The 18,480-nt window shown below is 42.9% G+C and overlaps 1 protein-coding gene across 3 annotated transcripts in view; it reads right to left on the bottom strand.

Moving 5' to 3' along the window:
• Window positions 1–417: 417 nt before the first annotated feature.
• The window catches only part of LOC149468438 (uncharacterized), a 73,067-nt gene continuing 55,004 nt past the window's right edge, over window positions 418–18,480 (bottom strand). For 2 of the 3 annotated variants that reach the window (XM_089670195.1, XM_089670196.1), the window contains exons 2-4: window positions 14,760–14,788; window positions 5,406–5,443; window positions 418–2,276 (exon numbers count right to left, since the gene is read on the bottom strand). In XM_089670195.1, the coding sequence (XP_089526321.1) occupies window positions 1,938–2,276; window positions 5,406–5,443; window positions 14,760–14,788 (406 nt within the window). In that variant the 3' untranslated portion in view covers window positions 418–1,937. The remainder of the gene's footprint in view (window positions 2,277–5,405; window positions 5,444–14,759; window positions 14,789–18,480) is intronic. The other variant, XM_089670194.1, reaches the window with a different exon arrangement.

The following is an 18,480-nucleotide window of genomic DNA, read 5'->3' as shown; positions in this document are numbered from 1 at the left end:
GAATAGATGTGCTGTGGAAGGTGTCAGGACAAGTCTGATCATTGGAAAAGAGCAGGTTCAGTTCTCAGCACAACCAGAGCAATGACCACACTGTGTTCTCATGCCTAGTGCGGTCAGTTATTAATAGGAAAGCAGAGGAACTGGCAGGAACACCAGGTATTTCACACAAAGGAAGCAATTCAAAGAAACAGGATACTTTTCATAGAAGTACACGGTACAGTAGGCACATATCAGGAATATGAAATGTTGGGTTTACATATTGTTGTAGCATTCTTAGAAAAAACCCTGAGGCATCTTCATGATGTATCTGGAAAGGAACATGGTGGGAAATATAGGTAATGTGTTACAGGAGAACATGTAGGTAAGAGTCCTTCAAGAAAAAAACAAGGTACAAGGGTACAAGTAAGAAAGAAGACGTTTTTGACGTAGAAAAGACTAATCAAGGTGTTTTAATGTGCATTTGTACATAAGAAAATGATATTTAGTTGCGTGCAGAAACTCTTTCATAAAATTGTATAGATACAAGTACTTCAGATTAAAATGGTATGTAATGGAATCAAGAAACTTGTATACCATATAGAGTGAGGTAAATGATCACTGCAACATGGCAATATACTTTATAGTCAACATTATACCGAGTTTTCCATTATGTGAAGGATCAAACATACTGCTGTGAGAAGGAAAAAAATATCAGCCTTTACATGCAAGACCAGTCCAAATTTTCATCAGTGTCCAAATGGGAGTGATAACATTTACATGTTGGTTCCACAACTTGCTCAATATATGGAGAATACAAAGCACATTTTATCAGAAAGAGATGTTTAGAATTGAGCATCCCATTTACACTTCATCTTCTGATAAATGTTAGAATTGATGGATTGCCAGTCTGGGTCTACAAAGTAACCAATAAACTTGTACTGAAAGTCCAGACAATTATAGCAATGAGGATACAGCATTAAAAGGTAAACGTCTCTGTCAGGGCTTTGTTACCATCCATATCTTATTTGTGTAACATTTTGGCTTATGTTTCCCCTCACTCCCTGTCCCTACAAGAAGTGATTGGAAATCTCTCCAACGCAACAGGGCCACAGGCAAAAACAAAAAACCATCAAGTACAGTTAGGAAGGTGTAGAACTTCAATGTATTTATTGCTGTCCTTGCCTTCCTGTCCTGGTGACGCCTAGTATGGGCTTCACAGGGCAGAAAGTCAGGAAAGATTATTATTATTTGAACTGAGAAAGGGACTATGCCCTGAAATGCATTGTTAAGGTTACTGGTGACGTCATCTTCTCTTCCTGGTGCCCCCGTGCAGTCATGAAGCAGAATTGCACAATCCCAATGCACACGTTCGTGCATCACAGAGTGGCTATATGTATAGGTGGGTGCTGCAGCGACCATCGGCTGGAACCGTGAAGTATCACAGGAGCAGTTGGGAAGGGTTAGACAATATTTTCATTGCTGTCCTTGTCTTCTTGTCCCATGATATTCACACCTCCCACTTCTTGTAGCAGTATCACAGGAACAGGAAAAAAAATGAAATAACAGCCTTCACACTTCTCATTCTAAAAGAAACAAAACAAAAATGTGGCTGGACTTGGGTTTTAACTGAAATGGATAAGAGGTACAACACATGAGGCTCAGCTAGCAACTCCCCACACCACCTTGAATAATGTCCAGTTTCAGCATCCAGGTGTATTCTTACCCATGTAGAAAAGAAGACAAAGAAGTGTCTTTCATTATGTTTTAAATGTCTATTTCTTGTTGGGTGTTAACAGAAGATAAAATGGCAGACAGCCTACCTCCAGTGTTAATTGTGAAACATGCTGTAAATTGACAATGTAGATGGCGCTATTTATGAGAACAGTCTCAGTGTTTGATGTTTAAACACATCAATGACTCTGAAACAAGGAATTTCTTTTGCAGAAAAAGTGATTCTGTTAAACCAGAGTACCATTAGCAGAGTTGTATTTCCGCGGTATTACAGAAGCTGTATTGACGTAAGTGGCAGATGTTTGCTGTGGAGGAGGCTTGTACTGATTGGGAGGGTTGTTCTGTGGATGAAAGTTTATGGTGGCATACTCTGTATTCTGTGCAGGCTTTGGTACGATGGCTGGCTTCTTTTGGGATCGCTTGGTTGGTCGCCGTACAACCTCTATTTCAGCATACTGCACATTCTCTTCCACCTTGGGATTCTTTCGCCGTGATTTGTCCACAACAGAATAAACAGGGATGTCGTCAGCTACTGTGTCATACATTGGAGCTAATGGAGGAGGGTTCTGAGAGACAAGAGCAAGGAGTGTTTAGATAAATGTGTTAATGGTGCAGCAGTAGGCATCCAATTGGCATATATTGCAACAAACACTTCCATTTTAATAAATAGTGTTTAATTTGAATTTTCACAGTGGAGATGAGAAAGTATTCCTGCAGCCGCACACCTATCCAGCTATGTAATTACCAGGCAAAAGCAGCCTCAGCTCACTCCATCAGAAGCCACACCCCTAAGGTGTTTCATCCTGCCCCTGGGCTTAATCTTGATTAAGCCCCGGGCCGGAGAAACACCTTGGGCGCATGACTTCTGATGGAGCGAGCTGAGGCTGCCTTTACCTGATAATTACATAGCTGGATAGGTATGTGGCTGCAGGAATACTTTCTTATCTGTATAGTATGCCTTGGGTCAAGAGAGGCGCACACCCAGACTGCACCCACTCAGCAGTTTCCACTTCACTTGACTGAGCAGGAGCCCCTAAGCTGAGGTCACAGACAATTTATACAGTGCCACCATTGGCTGCACATACTTCTACATTGATTGTGGGCAACAGTGCAGGGCAATATGTTTTATGTTAGGTTTTAATTGCTGTCTGTGTCCACAGTTGAATAATTTAAATCTGAACTCCAGGAATTCAACAACTTTGATGAAAGTGCAGGTATACTATGAGTTCGGTCCGACAATGTGCATGCCACCTCATGGACTTATCTCTGTTATTTAAGTCTGACAGGTTTATTGTGTTCTAGGAAGATAGCTTCCAAAGCTTCAATATTGGTCACTCTGGTCTAAGTTCGGAAGCATCAACATTGGTTTCTCTGGTCTAAGTTCCTTCAAGTGCAGAGTTGATGCAGCTACTATCCTTGCTCTTCCCCTCCCCAGTCACAGAAGCCATTGTATGTGAACTCATTCACAAAATACAAGGGCTTCTGTGAATAGGCAGCAAAGGGGAGTGTGCTGTGTGTGCTTCTTTCCCTTAAAAGTTCCCTCCCCATGTCTCCTCCAGGAGTACAATGAACCTGTCAGATGTAAATAATAGGGATAACTCTTAGAGGTGGAGTGCACCTTGTTGGACTTAATTCACAGTACACCTGCACAATAATGAGAGTGGCTGAATTCCTGGAATTTAGCTTTAAAACTGGCCATACACTAATATTTTTTTTTCATTGAGCTTGCAGGCTAAATGAAAAAATCCAATGATTTCTCCATCCACCCAACACAGTGCAGATGGCTGAATCTCCTGCTGTGCCTATTGTATTTTGACAGCCATTTCTGATAGTTGTCAAAAATACTCAAACAGCAGCTGCATCTAATTAGAAGCAGCCACTTTATGTCCTGCAATTTTTCACCTTGCTTCTTAGATTTTTCAGTTAAGGGATGTTGGGCAGGAGACAGCCAACAAAGCTTCCTACTGAGTGAATTCATCAAGTATGGTCAGCTTAGCTTTCTCACTTTTCCTGTTAACCATTGTCACCAGAACTAAAAGTGAAGTAAAATGCCTAACTGAGTTTTCACTAGAACAGATATAAGGCGGAAATATTCCTGGGGGGCATTTCTCTCACTTTGGAGATTTACTCTTGGTTCCTGTTGTGTTTATAGGTAATGAATGAGGTCATATTTCCACAATGGGACACGTATAGCAAAAAAAAAAAAAAAAACTGACAGCAGGTTTAACCATTTTCTACTACTTTTTCCTTATTCTTATCACTTTTTAAAGGCCAAGACCCCCAAATCAGCCAGAAAGATAAATTGTTATACAAATCTTTATGTTCAATAAATCATTAATGAGGGCCTATATTTCACATATTCAGAACTACAATATAAAAAGAACCACACTGGCACTAGGATGTATTGTTTCCAAATCTTGTTTTTAAAATGTATACAGTGTGTACACAATAATTTCACATTTCTGAAACTCCTCTCCATACTCCTGTAGTACCCTCCTAGTTTGGTGCTAGGATTTGTATAGTTAGGTTATGCATAGTAGAGTTTCTCTGCTTACCAGAGAGGCTGTCAGGTAAATTCAGTGTGTTGTGATTGATTAGTCAAGTCTGCTCATAAGGCTCTGGTGTTGTTTGAGTTCTGCCCGCCTTCATGAAGCTATGAGTGCTTTCCAGAACATGGGTAGGGGCTAAGCAAATGAACAGCATGAATATAGATAAAGCCCTAGCCAACTGCAGGGGAGGGTGGCCCCATTGCATGCTGGGAATGGTATTTATATTTTGAGAGCATATGGGGTCAGTGTCTTTTCTGGGAGTGGATTGCATCAAGCCAGGCTGGAGGCAGGCTTGCCTCACCTGGCACTTGCTGTCATGCGGCCTCAGGTGGGTCGACCTGGGGGACTAAAGTTAGAGAGAGTGACCCTGTTTCTTTAGTAAGCTGCCTGAGGGAAGCTGTCTACCAAAGATCTGTCTGGTATCACTGGAGAGAGTTGAATGGAAGTTTGGAAAGAGGCAACCATTCTGTCCCTGATTTTGTGAGTACAGACTCTGAGAGATCTTGGGGACTCTGTGTGCTTGCTACCCCTCTGGTGCCTGATAGTCAGTGTGGGTCTAACAAGGAAAGGGATCACTGGCTAGTGTTCTGGAGAGCTTGTCCAAGTGTTGCTTTAGCAAAGGGGCTTTGCTGAGCTACGTTACCTTTGAACTGTTGCAGTCTGTCGTAACTGACTTATACCTGAGGAGCTCAGCCCTGTAACTACTACTACTACTACTACTACTGCAAAAAGGGACTTTTCTCACTCCTAAACTACATGTTGCTACAAAGTAAAGAGAAGTGTGCTTTCTAATGTCAGCCAAGACTTCATAAGTGTTCAACTAAGAGATCAGCTAGGTGTCCTCAATGTGAATAGTTCTAATTTTGGAGTATCCTACTACAATTCCCCATCCCTATCCCTGTTTCTTCAATAAAACTCCAAAAACAAACACACCCCCTAGACTGGTCATTGAAGCCAACGAGCGGAAGTGTGTGAGTGTATTTGGCTGAAGAAATACACTGCGCCTGGCTGTGAGGCGAAGCAAGGGGAGCCCATGGAAAACATAAAAGCAGCTCATTCGGGGTAACGCTATACTCCCTACCAATGGTCCTCACTTTTTTGACAAATCTAGCATCTAACTATGGTTAATAGTTACGAATTACTTACCTTTGAGCTGGCGTGCTTAGAACTTTTTTTCTTCACACCTAGAAAATGAACAATTTGAATAAATCCAAAGATTCATAATTTTTGTTTCACAAACATTTTCTTTACTTCTAAGTTGGTAATGCATGTGGTAATTTGATATAGCAGTCAAACTTCTGATTCACGTTTTTTTGTTAAAATTGCCAAGCAATCAAAGTCTTAGAATATTGATCAACCACAAGGAGACAGCATTGAAATTAGCCAGGGTAAATGCAGTTGAAAAATCTAACTGCTTATGGCAAAATAAAAAATAAATGGCAAAATAAATTAGATGATGACCTTCTTCTTTCATGATACCCAACTTTCTGTGTACAAGCAGTCAGGATACTTCACTTGCTCAACGCCAGTAAAAGCCCTATACCGCTACAGAGAAAATCCTCGGTGGTTTCCACGGTTAGGAAATGGCTACTCAAGGGGTGAGACATACAACTGGTGGATGAATGGCGGTATCAATGTACAGATAGGCACACACAATTCTATAAGATTTGAGCTTTGTGGATAGACTTCACCACCTCTGACACCTACACTCAATTGATAGCAGGATCCTTTTGATTATTGCTTAGGAGATGTTAACTTTTCTAGAGATTCTTTCATTATGGTCAACAAGGGATGGAAACACAAGTTGTTCAAAGATCTTGTGTCTACTTGGCTCTCTTCCCCCTTAGGGGAGAATGGAGGTCGTCTTATCCCTCCTCACTCTCCCCCCCCCCCCCTTATTTTTTCCTTCCTATGGGTCTTCACTTCTTACTTTTATTACCTCTCTTTTCCTTCCTTTTTCCCCTTCCCCTATACCCTACCTTCCCCTTCTACAATTTAATGGGGGGGGGGGGGGGTTAACTAAAACTGGAGGGTGGAAAAACCTAGTGCAATTTCGCATAGAAATCAGCTTCCAGGCTTTATTGTCAAAGCTTAATTAAACAAGATGAAGTTAGAGGCTGACTAGCTACCATGTACAACTGCACCAGAATTTGAGTGCACCAGTTTTAGTAAATCTCCCCCAATGTCTTCATGTTCATTAGACAGTTAGACATGATATCTGGTTACGGCCTGTCTTGGGCCCATACGGAATATTGTTTATGTAGCCTTCTATATTTTTTGCACTGAAGATTTACTGTATCCCCCCTGGTGTATTCTGAGGGGGCGTTATTTCATGAGTTTGTATACTTGCAGTATTTGAGTCATGTAATGAAACTGGATACCTGCTTGTACTACTACATTGTTATACTTATATACTTGTGTAAATTAATATTACAGGTACTTATATAGCATCATCAAATTACACCCCCGAGCTCCACTCTCTGTTTCCATAAGACTCAGCAGAGCATGGCTCGACCCCGCTCCCCACTGCCTCCTCACAGTCTTTGATTGACAGCAGCAGGAGCTGCAGTGTCTCAGCCAATGAGGAGGGAGAGCCCTGGGAAAGTCAAGTCCCCTGTGCACATTGTTGCATTGAGAGGGGGCTCAGGTAAGTATTAGGAGGGGCTGAGGGGGCTGCTGCACACAGAAGGTTTTTTAACTTCATGCATAGAATGCATGTAGGTAAAAAGAACTTCAGCCTTTAAAACCACTTTAATATTGCAGTTTAAGGCACACTTCTACTTAAGACAAAGTGGAAACACCACATCGGAAACCAGCCACTATATACAGAGGTAAAGATACGGCTTCAGGCTGAACTCCTGACTATGCTCCTCTGACATATTTCACCACGCCTACAGGACTTAGAGATACATACATCTCTATGATTAAGTCCCATAGGTGGGGTGAAACATGTCAGAGAAGCATAGCCAGAAGTTTAGCCTGAAGCTGTATCTTTACCTCTCTATATAGTGGCTGGGTTCCAGTATGAAATGCTTCCACTTTTTGTCTTCTGATCCGTTTCAGTCTGGATGAGTTTGTTTGAATGTCGGCACCTGATCTGTGCTTTGGACTGCAGGAGGAAGTGTTGCAGTGCTTTGAGCTGTGCTCCACTTTTTGTATATACAGCAGGTCACAGACTTCTACTTAAACCTGTAAAATAAATCTCTAAACTAGAACATCCATGTAATACATACTGCTAGCCCACACATGACCGCTGAAAGATTGACCACCCTTCATGACCAGGCCATTTTTTGTGCTACGGCGCTACTTTACTTTAATTGGCAATTGCACACATTTATGTCATTTTTTTCCCCACAAATAAAGCTTTCTTTTAGTGGTATTTGATGATCTCTGGGTTTTTTATTTTTTGCGCTATAAGTGAAAAAACCGACATTTAAAAAAAAAAAAACAGTATTTTTTACTTTTTGCTATAAAACATATCCAATAAAAAAAAAAAATTTCTTAATACATTTAGGCCAAAATGTATTCTGCTACATATTTTTGGTAAAAAAAATCCCAATAAGCTTAAATTGATTTAAAAAGTTATAGTGTCTACAAATGGCAAATATATATATACAGTTGTGTTCAAAATAATAGCAGTCAGACATCACTAACCTGATCAATCACTGTTTTTGGTAGAAATGATATTTCTACATGGCAAATAATTTACTAGCAAGTGTAGTAGAGTAATAGAAATCCAACAGTCATGACATGCATGCTGCTGATTCTGTGTAATTGAATCGCTAATTGAAAGGGGCATGTTCAAAATAATAGCAGTGTGGAGTTCAATTAGTGAGGTCATTCATTCTTTGAAAAACAGGTGGCAATTATTGCCCTTATTTAAGAAAAGAAGGCAGCAAATGTTGTACATGCTGGTTACAGTGCATTTCTCTCTGAAATTCTGAGGTTGTTCCAGACATTGTTCAGAACAGCATACCATTGATTGGAGAGGGGAAAACATATAAAGAAGTGCAGAAAATGATAGGCTGCTCAGCTAAAATAATAGCAAATGCTTTAAAATGGCAACCAAAACCTGAAATATGTGGAAGAAAGCGAAAAACTACCATTCGAATGGATAGAAGAATAGCCAAAATGGCAAGGACTCAGCCAACAATCAGCTCCAGGAAGATCAAAGAAGGTCTAAAGTTACCTGTGAGTACTGTTACAATTAGAAGACGCCTATGTGAAGCCAAGCTATCTGCAAGAAGCCCCCGCAAAGTCCCACTGTTGAAAAAAAGACATGTGCTGAAGAGGTTAAAATTTGCCAAAGAGCACATTGACTGGCCTAAAGAGAAATGGCGCAACATTTTGTGGACTGATGAAAGTAAGATTGTTCTTTTTGGGTCTAGTGGCCGGAGACAGTTTGTCAGACGACCCCCAAACACTGAATTCAAGCCACAGTACACTGTGAAGACAGTGAAGCATGGTTGCGCAAGCATCATGATATGGGGATGTTTCTCATACTATAGTGTTGGGCCTATTTATCGCATACCAGGGATCATGGATCAGTTTGAATACATCAGAATACTTGAAGAGGTCATACTGTCTTATGCTGAAGAGGAAATGCCCTTGAAATGGATGTTCCAACAAGACAACGACCCCAAACACACCAGTAAACGTGCAACATCTTGGTTCCAGACCAACAAGATTGATGTTATGGAGTGGCCAGCCCAATCCCCGGACCTTAATCCAATAGAAAACTTGTGGGGTGACATCAAAAAGGCAGTTTCTGAGGCAAAACCAAGAAATAGAGAAGAACTGTGGAATGTAGTCCAATCATCCTGGGCTGGAATACCTGTTCACAGGTGCCAGAAGTTGGTTGACTCCATGCAACACAGATGTACAGCAGTTCTCAGAAACAGTGCTTATACAACTAAATATTAATTAAATGATTCAAAGGAAAGCAAAATCTTCAAATGTTTTTTAGTTTATATAGTGAATGTTTGAGTTTGTAAAGAAGAATACAAACACTGCTATTTTTTTGAACAGTCTAATATTCACTTTTCTTCAATTTTTTTAGAGGAACACCACAAATTTGATATATTTTTCTTCATGTTTTGATTTGGAATAGAATGTGTAGTGTTCCCAATGCATTTTTGTGTATGGAAATAAAAGCTATTAGAAGGATTTTGAGCTTTATTCACTTCTTTCAACACACTGCTATTATTTTTAACACAACTGTATATATATATATATATATATATATATATATATATATATATATATATATACACATACATACACCTATTCACATACAGTGGATTTTTTTCTTATACTAGTAATTGCGGCGATCAGCGACTTAAAGCAAGACTGCGAAATTGCGGCGGACAGTCTGACACTAACTGACACTTTTCGGGGAACCAGTGACACTAATACAGCGACCAGTGCTAAAAATATACGCTGTCACTGTATTAATGACACTGGCTGGAAAGGGGTTAACCATTTAGGGCGATCAAAGGGTTAATTGTGTGCCTAGCCAGTGTTTTTGTGTTTACAATATGCTGTCTCCAATAGGCAATCTGCTAGATTTAAATCCCTGAATAAGATCTAGTAGATCGCTGTTGACATAACACAGCTCTTCCTTGGGCTGTGTTCTCTCTGGGATCAACAGGTGTGGGCACTCATCAATTGGCTGGCACCTATTGATTGGCTTCTACTGTGTCCAATCAGGATGAGGGTCCTGCTGTTATTCACAATGGAACTGTTGGAGGTAGAAATAGAAATTTCTTCAGCTACATGGGGGTATAAAGTAGATAATCTATTGGCTCCTAAATGTAGCATGTAATTAAAGTACAGCATATCTAAAGCCAAAACATTTTAAATTTTGGAGTACTGAAGGATTACAACTGCTGTTAGGTTTGTATTACTATCTGTGTACCTGCTTAGGATATTCACACTCCCTATTTATGATGATGACCACTGTCACCATGTATGAAAGTGATGGACAATTCAAACTTAAAGTGCTGTCAGCAGAATCCAAAAATGTAACTACCTCCCCTCCCCCCCCCCCCAAAAAAAAAAGTAAGGGAAATCCATCTAATGAGGATACTTGTTTTGGTGACAATTGCTAATCACTTTGAGGAGATTTCTTATCACTTCCTGTTGTGTCTACGAGACGTGAAGTAAAGGGAAATCTCTCTATTACCTACTCTATCTAAAATGAGAAAACTTTTTTTTTTGCTTTCGATGCACTTTAACTCCCTCTGAAATGGTTTTATAAATATTTTGTTTTTATGAAATTGGTCAGTAGCTGCGAATGTCTTAAGAATTTATAGCTACTAAAATCCTTATAACACCTTACATTTTATACAGCAAGAAACTTTATAACCTGCTGTAGCTATTGTTATTTTCCAGTTTTATAGAAATATAAAGTCACCTCTCTGAGCACTTTAAAACATACTAAAAAAGTAAAATTCTGTATGATCATACTTAATTGTTTGGCAACAACACATTCCACATTGCTATAAACACAAAAATTACCTGACTAACAGCATACCTTTATATAATGACAGTACCATAGAAGGAAAGAAAAGGATGCAATTCAGTGTAGCACCCTCCTATTTAGGTGTAGGGTAACCATAGCTGTGTTTCTCTGCTTAACAGAGAGACTGTTAGGCAAATTTAATTGGGCTCTCTGCTTAACAGAGTGCTGTGATGTATTGGTAAGGGTCTGCTTATGATTCTCTGGTGCTGCTGAGTTTGCCTTGAGTTCTACTTGCCTTTACGAAGCTATGAGAGCACATGGTATCAGCGACTTTCCTGGGAGAGGATAGAACCAAGCCAGGCTGGAGGCACGCTTGCCTCTCCTGGCTCTTGCTGCCATGTGGGCCTCAAGTGGGGGACCTGAGGGCCCGATGTTAGAAAGAGTGACTTTAGTTCTACAGTAAGCGATCTGAGGGGAGCTGTCAGCCAAATATCTGTCTGGTATTACTGGAGAGAGAGTCACTTGCAAGATTGGAAGGAGGTTGCCATTCTGTCCTTTGGCTTGTGAGTACAGACACAGAGATCTCGGGGAATCTGTGTGCTTGCTACCCCACTGGTGCTTGATAGTCAGCGTGGGTCTGAGAAAAAGAAACACTGGCTGGTGTTCTGAAGAGCTTGTCTAACTGTTGCTACTGCAAAGGACCTTGCTCAGTTCTATTACTATGGGCTGCCACAGTCTGCTGTAACAGGCCTGAACCTGATGAGCTCAGCCCTGCAACTGCTACTATTGCTAAAGGGACGTTGCTCACTCTTAAACTACTTGCTACGACAATCTAATCTAAAGAGAAGTGTGTTATCTGATTTCATACAGGACTTCAGAAGTGCTCAACTAAGAGATCAGCTAGATGTCCTCAGTGTGACTAGTCCTAATCTTGGAGTATCCTACTAAATTCCCAATCCCTATCCCCAGTTCTACAATAAAACTCCAAAAACAAACATCCCGTAGAATGGTCATTGAAGACAACGAGCGGAAGTGTGTGTGTACCTGGCTGTGGGGCGAAGAAAGGGGGAAACCTGGGCAAAAATAAAAGCAGCTCCTTCGGGGGTGAGTGCTACATCAGCCTTACAAAATGTACAATCTACACATACCTACAGTCAGGGCTGGTGCAAGACTATTTTTCGCCCTAGGCAAGACCAGCTACTTGCGCCCCCCCCCACTAAAATAAATAAATAAAAACATTTAAAAACAGTAGAAAATATTAAATCAACAAAACATGAAACTGCTAAATTTCTTTTAATTTGCAAAAATAGGTGCCATAAGATGCCACCAGCACCAACATTAAAGACAAATTCAGTGTCATGGACAGACTGTATCTGAGACTGGCAGTGCAGGGTGACAGTTGCAGTGAATGGAGGATGATGGATCCACACTGACAGATCCCAGGCTGGAATTCCCCAGGCAATGGGGGGAGATAAAATGCTGTGACAGCAGGCAGATGAACTGAGAGATCCCACACAGTGACAGATCCGACACAACACAACACCATCAACACTGACACTGATCAGCAGGCCCAGCAAGCACTAGAAGAGCAAGAAGAGCAGGCTGTGGGAACATGATGATGTCACATACAGTCAGTACACAATGTACGTGATGAATGGCCAGCTGGCCGGGTCAGGTTTACACAGACACAAGACATCAGAGTCAGACATTACCTTCCTCCGCAGGTACAGATTTGCCTGCACTGATGAATGGGAAGAGAAGGGCTGGGACTCCACAGTGATCAGTAGCCACCAGCCAGCTTGCTGTAAGAGACTGAGTCTGAGAGGAACACTGGAAGAAGTGGCAGCTCAGCTGCTACACAGGCCCTAGATACCTGGCATCTTCCTCTGTCCTTTCTTTCACCCCTCTGCCGCCCCTCCTCTCAGCTGAAGGATCATTCATGGTGTGGCTTTGTCCCACACAGAGATAATGCTGCACCCATGCACCCCTAGGTGGCAGTGCGCTCTAGGCGGCTGCCTAGTTTGCCTAGTGGAAGCACCGGCCCTGCCTACAGTCATGGCCAAAAATATTGGCACCCCTGCATTTCACACAAATAGAGCTTTCTTTTGGTGGTATTTAATCACCACTGGGATTTTCATTTTTTGCACTGTAAATGAAAAAAGAGCAAACTGTTTGAAAAAAAAAAAAAAGTTTTGTTTCTATTATAAAATTTTGCAAACAGGTAATGTTTCTCCTTCACTGATGTGCATTGATGAGGCTACACTGATAGGCAGCACTGATGGCCACTGATAGGCAGCACTGATGAGGTGGCACTGATAGGGAGCGCTGATGAGGCTGCACTTCTGGTCATTGATGATGCAATGATGGGCACTGACTGGAGGCACTGATGGGCACTGCTGGGTGGCACTGCTGTGTGACACTGATAATCAGGGCACTGATAATCAGTGCCCTGATTATTAGTGGAGATCTCCAGTTACAATTGCCAGTTAACGGCAGTACTTTCCTCACGCTGTCACAGCGTAAGGAAAGTGCAACCGATAATTGGCAGCTGTATTTACATTGTGATGTTTTGTGTCATTGGACACAGCTGATCACATGGCAAAAGGACGCTGTGATTGGCCTTTTACCTCATAACATGATCAGCTATGTCTGTAGGACACAGCAATCACTGACAGCGCCGGGTGCCTGGGTGCATTCTGGGAGGAAGCCCATGGACGCCTTCCCAGAACTGGACAACCGCACTGTATCCGTCTTTCGGCTATAGCACGGTTAGGAAGCAGTTAAACTGAGGGCACCAATAATTTTGTCCAGGCCATTTTTGGGGTTTTGCATAGAATGTGTCAGATTTGGCTTTTCATTTCTCCACTTTTTTTGTGTCATACCAATACAAACAAAAGAAATAAACATGGAAATGCTTAAACATTTGTAATTACAACACATTTTCGGGTGAAGTGGTGCATTATCTGACAGAAATGCAGGGGTGCCTATATTTTTGGCCATGAATGTACATACTGAGTTTATGAATATTTTTGCCATAAAAAAAATGCCATTTTTTCCTATATAGATAATTTGAAGGTCAGCATAATTTTTGTAGCTGTGCTGCAAACTCTTATTTCCTAATGTAGCCACCCTATCTAAGCAAGAGTGTCTATTTACATTTAAGATTTCTCTGATTCAAACCTCCTCACATGCTCCTTCTCTCCCCCGATGCAGTAGTTCTGAGTAGCTCCTGTGGTGGTGATGGTAAACATGAATAGCTGGGTCTCACTTAGCAATGTCCTAGCAACATCTTTGGAGTTTTCCAGTCAGGCTTCAAGAGGTACATAAATGGCCTACACCTATAACAAGGACATATGTAAAGTTTTGGTGAAAGCTAAACCGCTTGTTTTCATCTGCAGACATTCCTTATCTGCCTAGGCAAATGGCAAAGGTGAATTATGCCTTTATTGCACATTCTCCCATGCTTGAATCTCATTGTCTGCTTCTTTACATTACTGCTATCCGCCTCTAATGTTATCCCCCATGTCTTCATGAATGTCTTTTGGCTTTATTTGTATAGATACATTATTATTATTATTATAATACAGGATTTATATAGTGCCAACAGTTTGCTCAGCACTTTACAATATAAAAGAAGACAATACAACAACAATACAGTTCAAGACAAGAGGGTTAGGAGGGCCCTGCTCCTTGGAGCTTATAATCTAAGAGCGAGGGGCTGGTGGCACAAAAGGTAATAACTGTGAGGGATGAACTGATAGGAAAAATAGAGGACTTGGTTATTAGCTGAAGGCAGGATAGGCTTCCCTGAAGAGAGATCGCCTAAAAGTGGGTCGAGTAGGCAATAGACGGATAGATTGGGGAAGAGAGATCCAGAGGATGGGGGAGGCTCTGGAGAAGTCTTTAAGCCTGTTTCTAGGCATTTCTAGACATGCCAGTGTTATATCCTGAAAATTAACACACACTTATGTCTTCTCCGTGTGAGGCTGATAACTTCTTGGGCAAACTGTATGTGAAAAGGAGGGAAATTCACCTACTTTGTTTTTTCTTGCGCTGAAACAGTTTTCTGAAAATAAAAGAAATCAGGTTAGTATGTTTTGTTGAATATCAAATCAAAATGTTTGATTCTAAATATATGGATATAAACCTTGTATCCACACTCAAGTGTATGGTATCTAAGGGGTTTGTGATTACAAACCATCCAGCAGTAAATTTTTCACACCAAATACCCCCCCTCCCCCAATTAAAGCGGAGGTCTGGCCCCTGGGCCCCTCCCAAAAAAAAAAAAAAAAAGTCAGCAGTTACAAATACTGTAGCTGCTGACTTTTAATATTAAGGTACTTACCTGACCAGGTATCCAGCGGTATCCTCACCCTGAGCGGATTCTTCATTTGGGTGGTGGCGCCACCATCTTGAGTAAGGGAAACCGGCAGTGAAGCCTCATGGCTTCACAGGCGGTTTCTTACTGCGCATGCGTGAAGCATGCTGCACTTTGGGATTGGGCCACAGTCCTCTGGGACCTGTGAAGTGTCTCAGAGGGCTGCTTTGGGGACAGAAATGGGAGCGGATATCTGTCAAAACCAGGTACCAGCTCCCCCCTCCCCCCAAAAAGGTGCCAAATGTGGCAGGTGGAGGGGGGGCAGATAAGCAGAGCTGCCACTTTTTGGTGGAACTCGACTTAAAATAAATATTTAATGGCAAATGCATTTTTTGTTATATTTATGTTACTTTAATACAGGGGTCCTCAAACGTTTTAAACAGGGGACCAGTTCACTGTCCCTCAGACCGTTGGAGGGCCGGACTATAGTTTAAAAAAAAAAAAACTATGAACAAATGTGGACACAGTACAGGAGATGACCAGAGACTGCGGGCACAGTACAGGAGATGACCAGAGACTGCGGACACAGTACAGGGGATGACCAGAGACTGCGGACACAGTACAGGAGATGACCAGAGACTGCGGACACAGTACAGGAGATGACCAGAGACTGCGGACACAGTACAGGAGATGACCAGAGACTGCGGACACAGTACAGGAGATGACCAGAGACTGCGGACACAGTACAGGAGATGACCAGAGACTGCGGACACAGTACAGGAGATGACCAGAGACTGCAGACATACTACAGGAGATGACCAGAGACTGCAGACACAGTACAGGAGATGACCAGAGACTGCAGACATAGTACAGGAGATAACCAGAGACTGCGGACACAGTACAGGAGATGACCAGAGACTGCAGACATACAACGGCGGCGGGAATACTGGGCCGGCCGCTCCATAAGATGCACAGACATTTCCCCCCAAGTGTCTCTTATGGAGAGAAATAGTGCCGATCATTGGTGTCAGTGGGAGGAATAGTGCCCCATCATTGGTGTCAGTGGGAAGAAACGTGCCCCATCATTGGTGTCATGGGAGGAATAGTGCCCCATCACTGGTGTCAGTAGGAAGAATCGTGCCCCATCATTGGTGTCAGTGGGAGGAATAGTGCCCCATCATTAGTGTCAGTGGGGGGAGGAATAGTGCCCCATCGTTGGTGTCAGTGGGGGGAGGAATAGTGCCTTATCGTTGGTGTCGGTGTGGGGGGGGGGGAATAGTGCCTGTCATTGGTGTCAGTGGGGGAAGGGGATAGTGTCCCAACATTGGTGTCAGTGGGAAGAATAGTGTCCCATCATTGGTGTCAGTGGGAGGAATAGTACGTCATTGGTGTCAGTGGGGGAAGGAATAGTGTTCCATCATTGGTGTCAGTGGGGGGTGGAATAGTGCCCCATCGTTGGTGTCAGTGGGGGGGGGGAATAGTGCCCCATCGTTGGTGTCAGTGGGGGGGAGGAATAGTGCCCCATCGTTGGTGTCAGTGGGGGGGAGGAATAGTGCCCCATCGTTGGTGTCAGTGGGGGGGAGGAATAGTGCCCCATCGTTGGTGTCAGTGGGGAGGAGGAATAGTGCCCCATCGTTGGTGTCAGTGGGGGGGAGGAATAGTGCCCCATCGTTGGTGTCAGTGGGGGGGAGGAATAGTGCCCCATCGTTGGTGTCAGAGGGGGGAGGAATAGTGCCCCATCGTTGGTGTCAGTGGGGGGAGGAATAGTGCTCCATCATTGGTGTCAGTGGGAGGAATAATGCCGCATCATTAGTTTCAGTGACACCAATGACACTTAACTTGCTGACCCCTGTTCCAGCATGGTGCTGCTGCAGCCAGCATACCTGGTTGCAGCAGCACCATCTGCACGGCACACTTACCTGTCAGCTGTCCTTCTTCACTCCGGCATCTCCCTCACTCGATGTTCGCAGGGCTGCTCGGCTCCGCCTCCTCACAGGTGATTGGCCGCCTGTGTGCCTTTCCTGAGCTGCAGTTCTGGTGCCCAATCACCGGTGAGGAGGCGGAGCCGAGCGGCAGCGCGAACATCGAGTGAGGGAGTGGCCGGAGTGAATTAAGGAGCAGCATTTCCTGGACTGGATCGTCGTGGGACTGGGACACAGAGCCAGGTAAGATACAGCAGCCCCCTGCCTGCCCCTGTACTTACTGTCCCTTCCTCGCGGCAAATACGCCCCTGCTGGCAAGCCAGATAAACGTCCTTGGCGGGCCGTTTGAGGACCCCTGCTTTAATAGGTTACAAAGAACCTGTTTTCCACTAGTAGAATTACAGTCATGTTGTGGGTTATGGCTCTCTAACATGGTATTACAACAATGCTGGACTAGCATCTATTACAATGGTATAGCAGGAATAAGGACTACAAAAGTCAAAAGGTACCCCAGCTATGATCTTTATTGCACATCTTTACTGGTCCAGCTTGTGGAAGGGAGAGGTGGTGACATCATGATCTGAACCTTGTCCAGAGAATGCCTTGTATTCATTAACCACTTCAGTACTGGGCACTTTCGCCCCTTACCTGCCTAGGTATTTTTTCAGCTTTCAGCACTGTCGCACTTTGGATGACAATTGAGCTGTCATGCAACACTGTACCCATATTAAATTTTTATCATTTATTTCACAGAAATAGAGCTTTCTTTTGGTGGCATTTAATCACCGCTAGGTGTTTTATTTTTTGCTAAAGAAACAAAAAGACCAAAAATTTTGAAAAAAAAATGTTCTTAGTTTCTACAATTTTGCAAATAAGTAATTTTTCTTCTTCACTGATGTGTGCTGATGAAGCTGCACTGATGGGCACTGATGAGTCTGCACTGATTGGTAATGATATGCTACATCAATGGGCACTGATATGCTGCACTGATGGGGCTGCACTGATTATCAAGGCACTGAGGATCAGTGCCCTGATAATCAGTGTATATGTCTCTAAAGAAAGGAAAGTTGATAACAAGCTTTCCTGTGACCAGACAGTGACAGAGCTGAGGAAAGGACATGCCAATAATTGGCATTTTTTTACATGTGATCATCTGTGATTGGACACAGATGATCACGTGGTAAAGTGCCAACATCATTCGCTCGTTACCCTGATTGATGATGTGCCTTGTCCGAGGGACACAACACCACTGCTCGGCGCGCATGCGCGGCAAGAATGGGAGGACGTCATAAGAACGAGAGCAGCAGAACCAGTTAAAAAAGAAAACAAGGCGCTGTGAATGGTGGCAGTACTGATGAGCAACCCCATGTGGTCAGAGTGCCGAGGGGAACTCACTTGGAACAAGGCCTGGAAAATCACGGCTATCACCGTAGCAGTGCTGACTACTACAGTGATTGTCGGTTTCCCCAGCGGCTCCTCACGTATAAAATGTGCATACTTACATTGGTCCAAGTTAGC

The sequence above is a fragment of the Staurois parvus genome, unplaced genomic scaffold (genome assembly GCF_062004578.1).
Source record: "Staurois parvus isolate SC_StPar_1 unplaced genomic scaffold, SC_StPar_1.0 ptg000087l, whole genome shotgun sequence".
Lineage (NCBI taxonomy): Eukaryota > Metazoa > Chordata > Amphibia > Anura > Ranidae > Staurois > Staurois parvus.
Note: the sequence above shows the minus strand (reverse complement) of the source record. Positions and strands in the feature narration are given on the sequence as shown.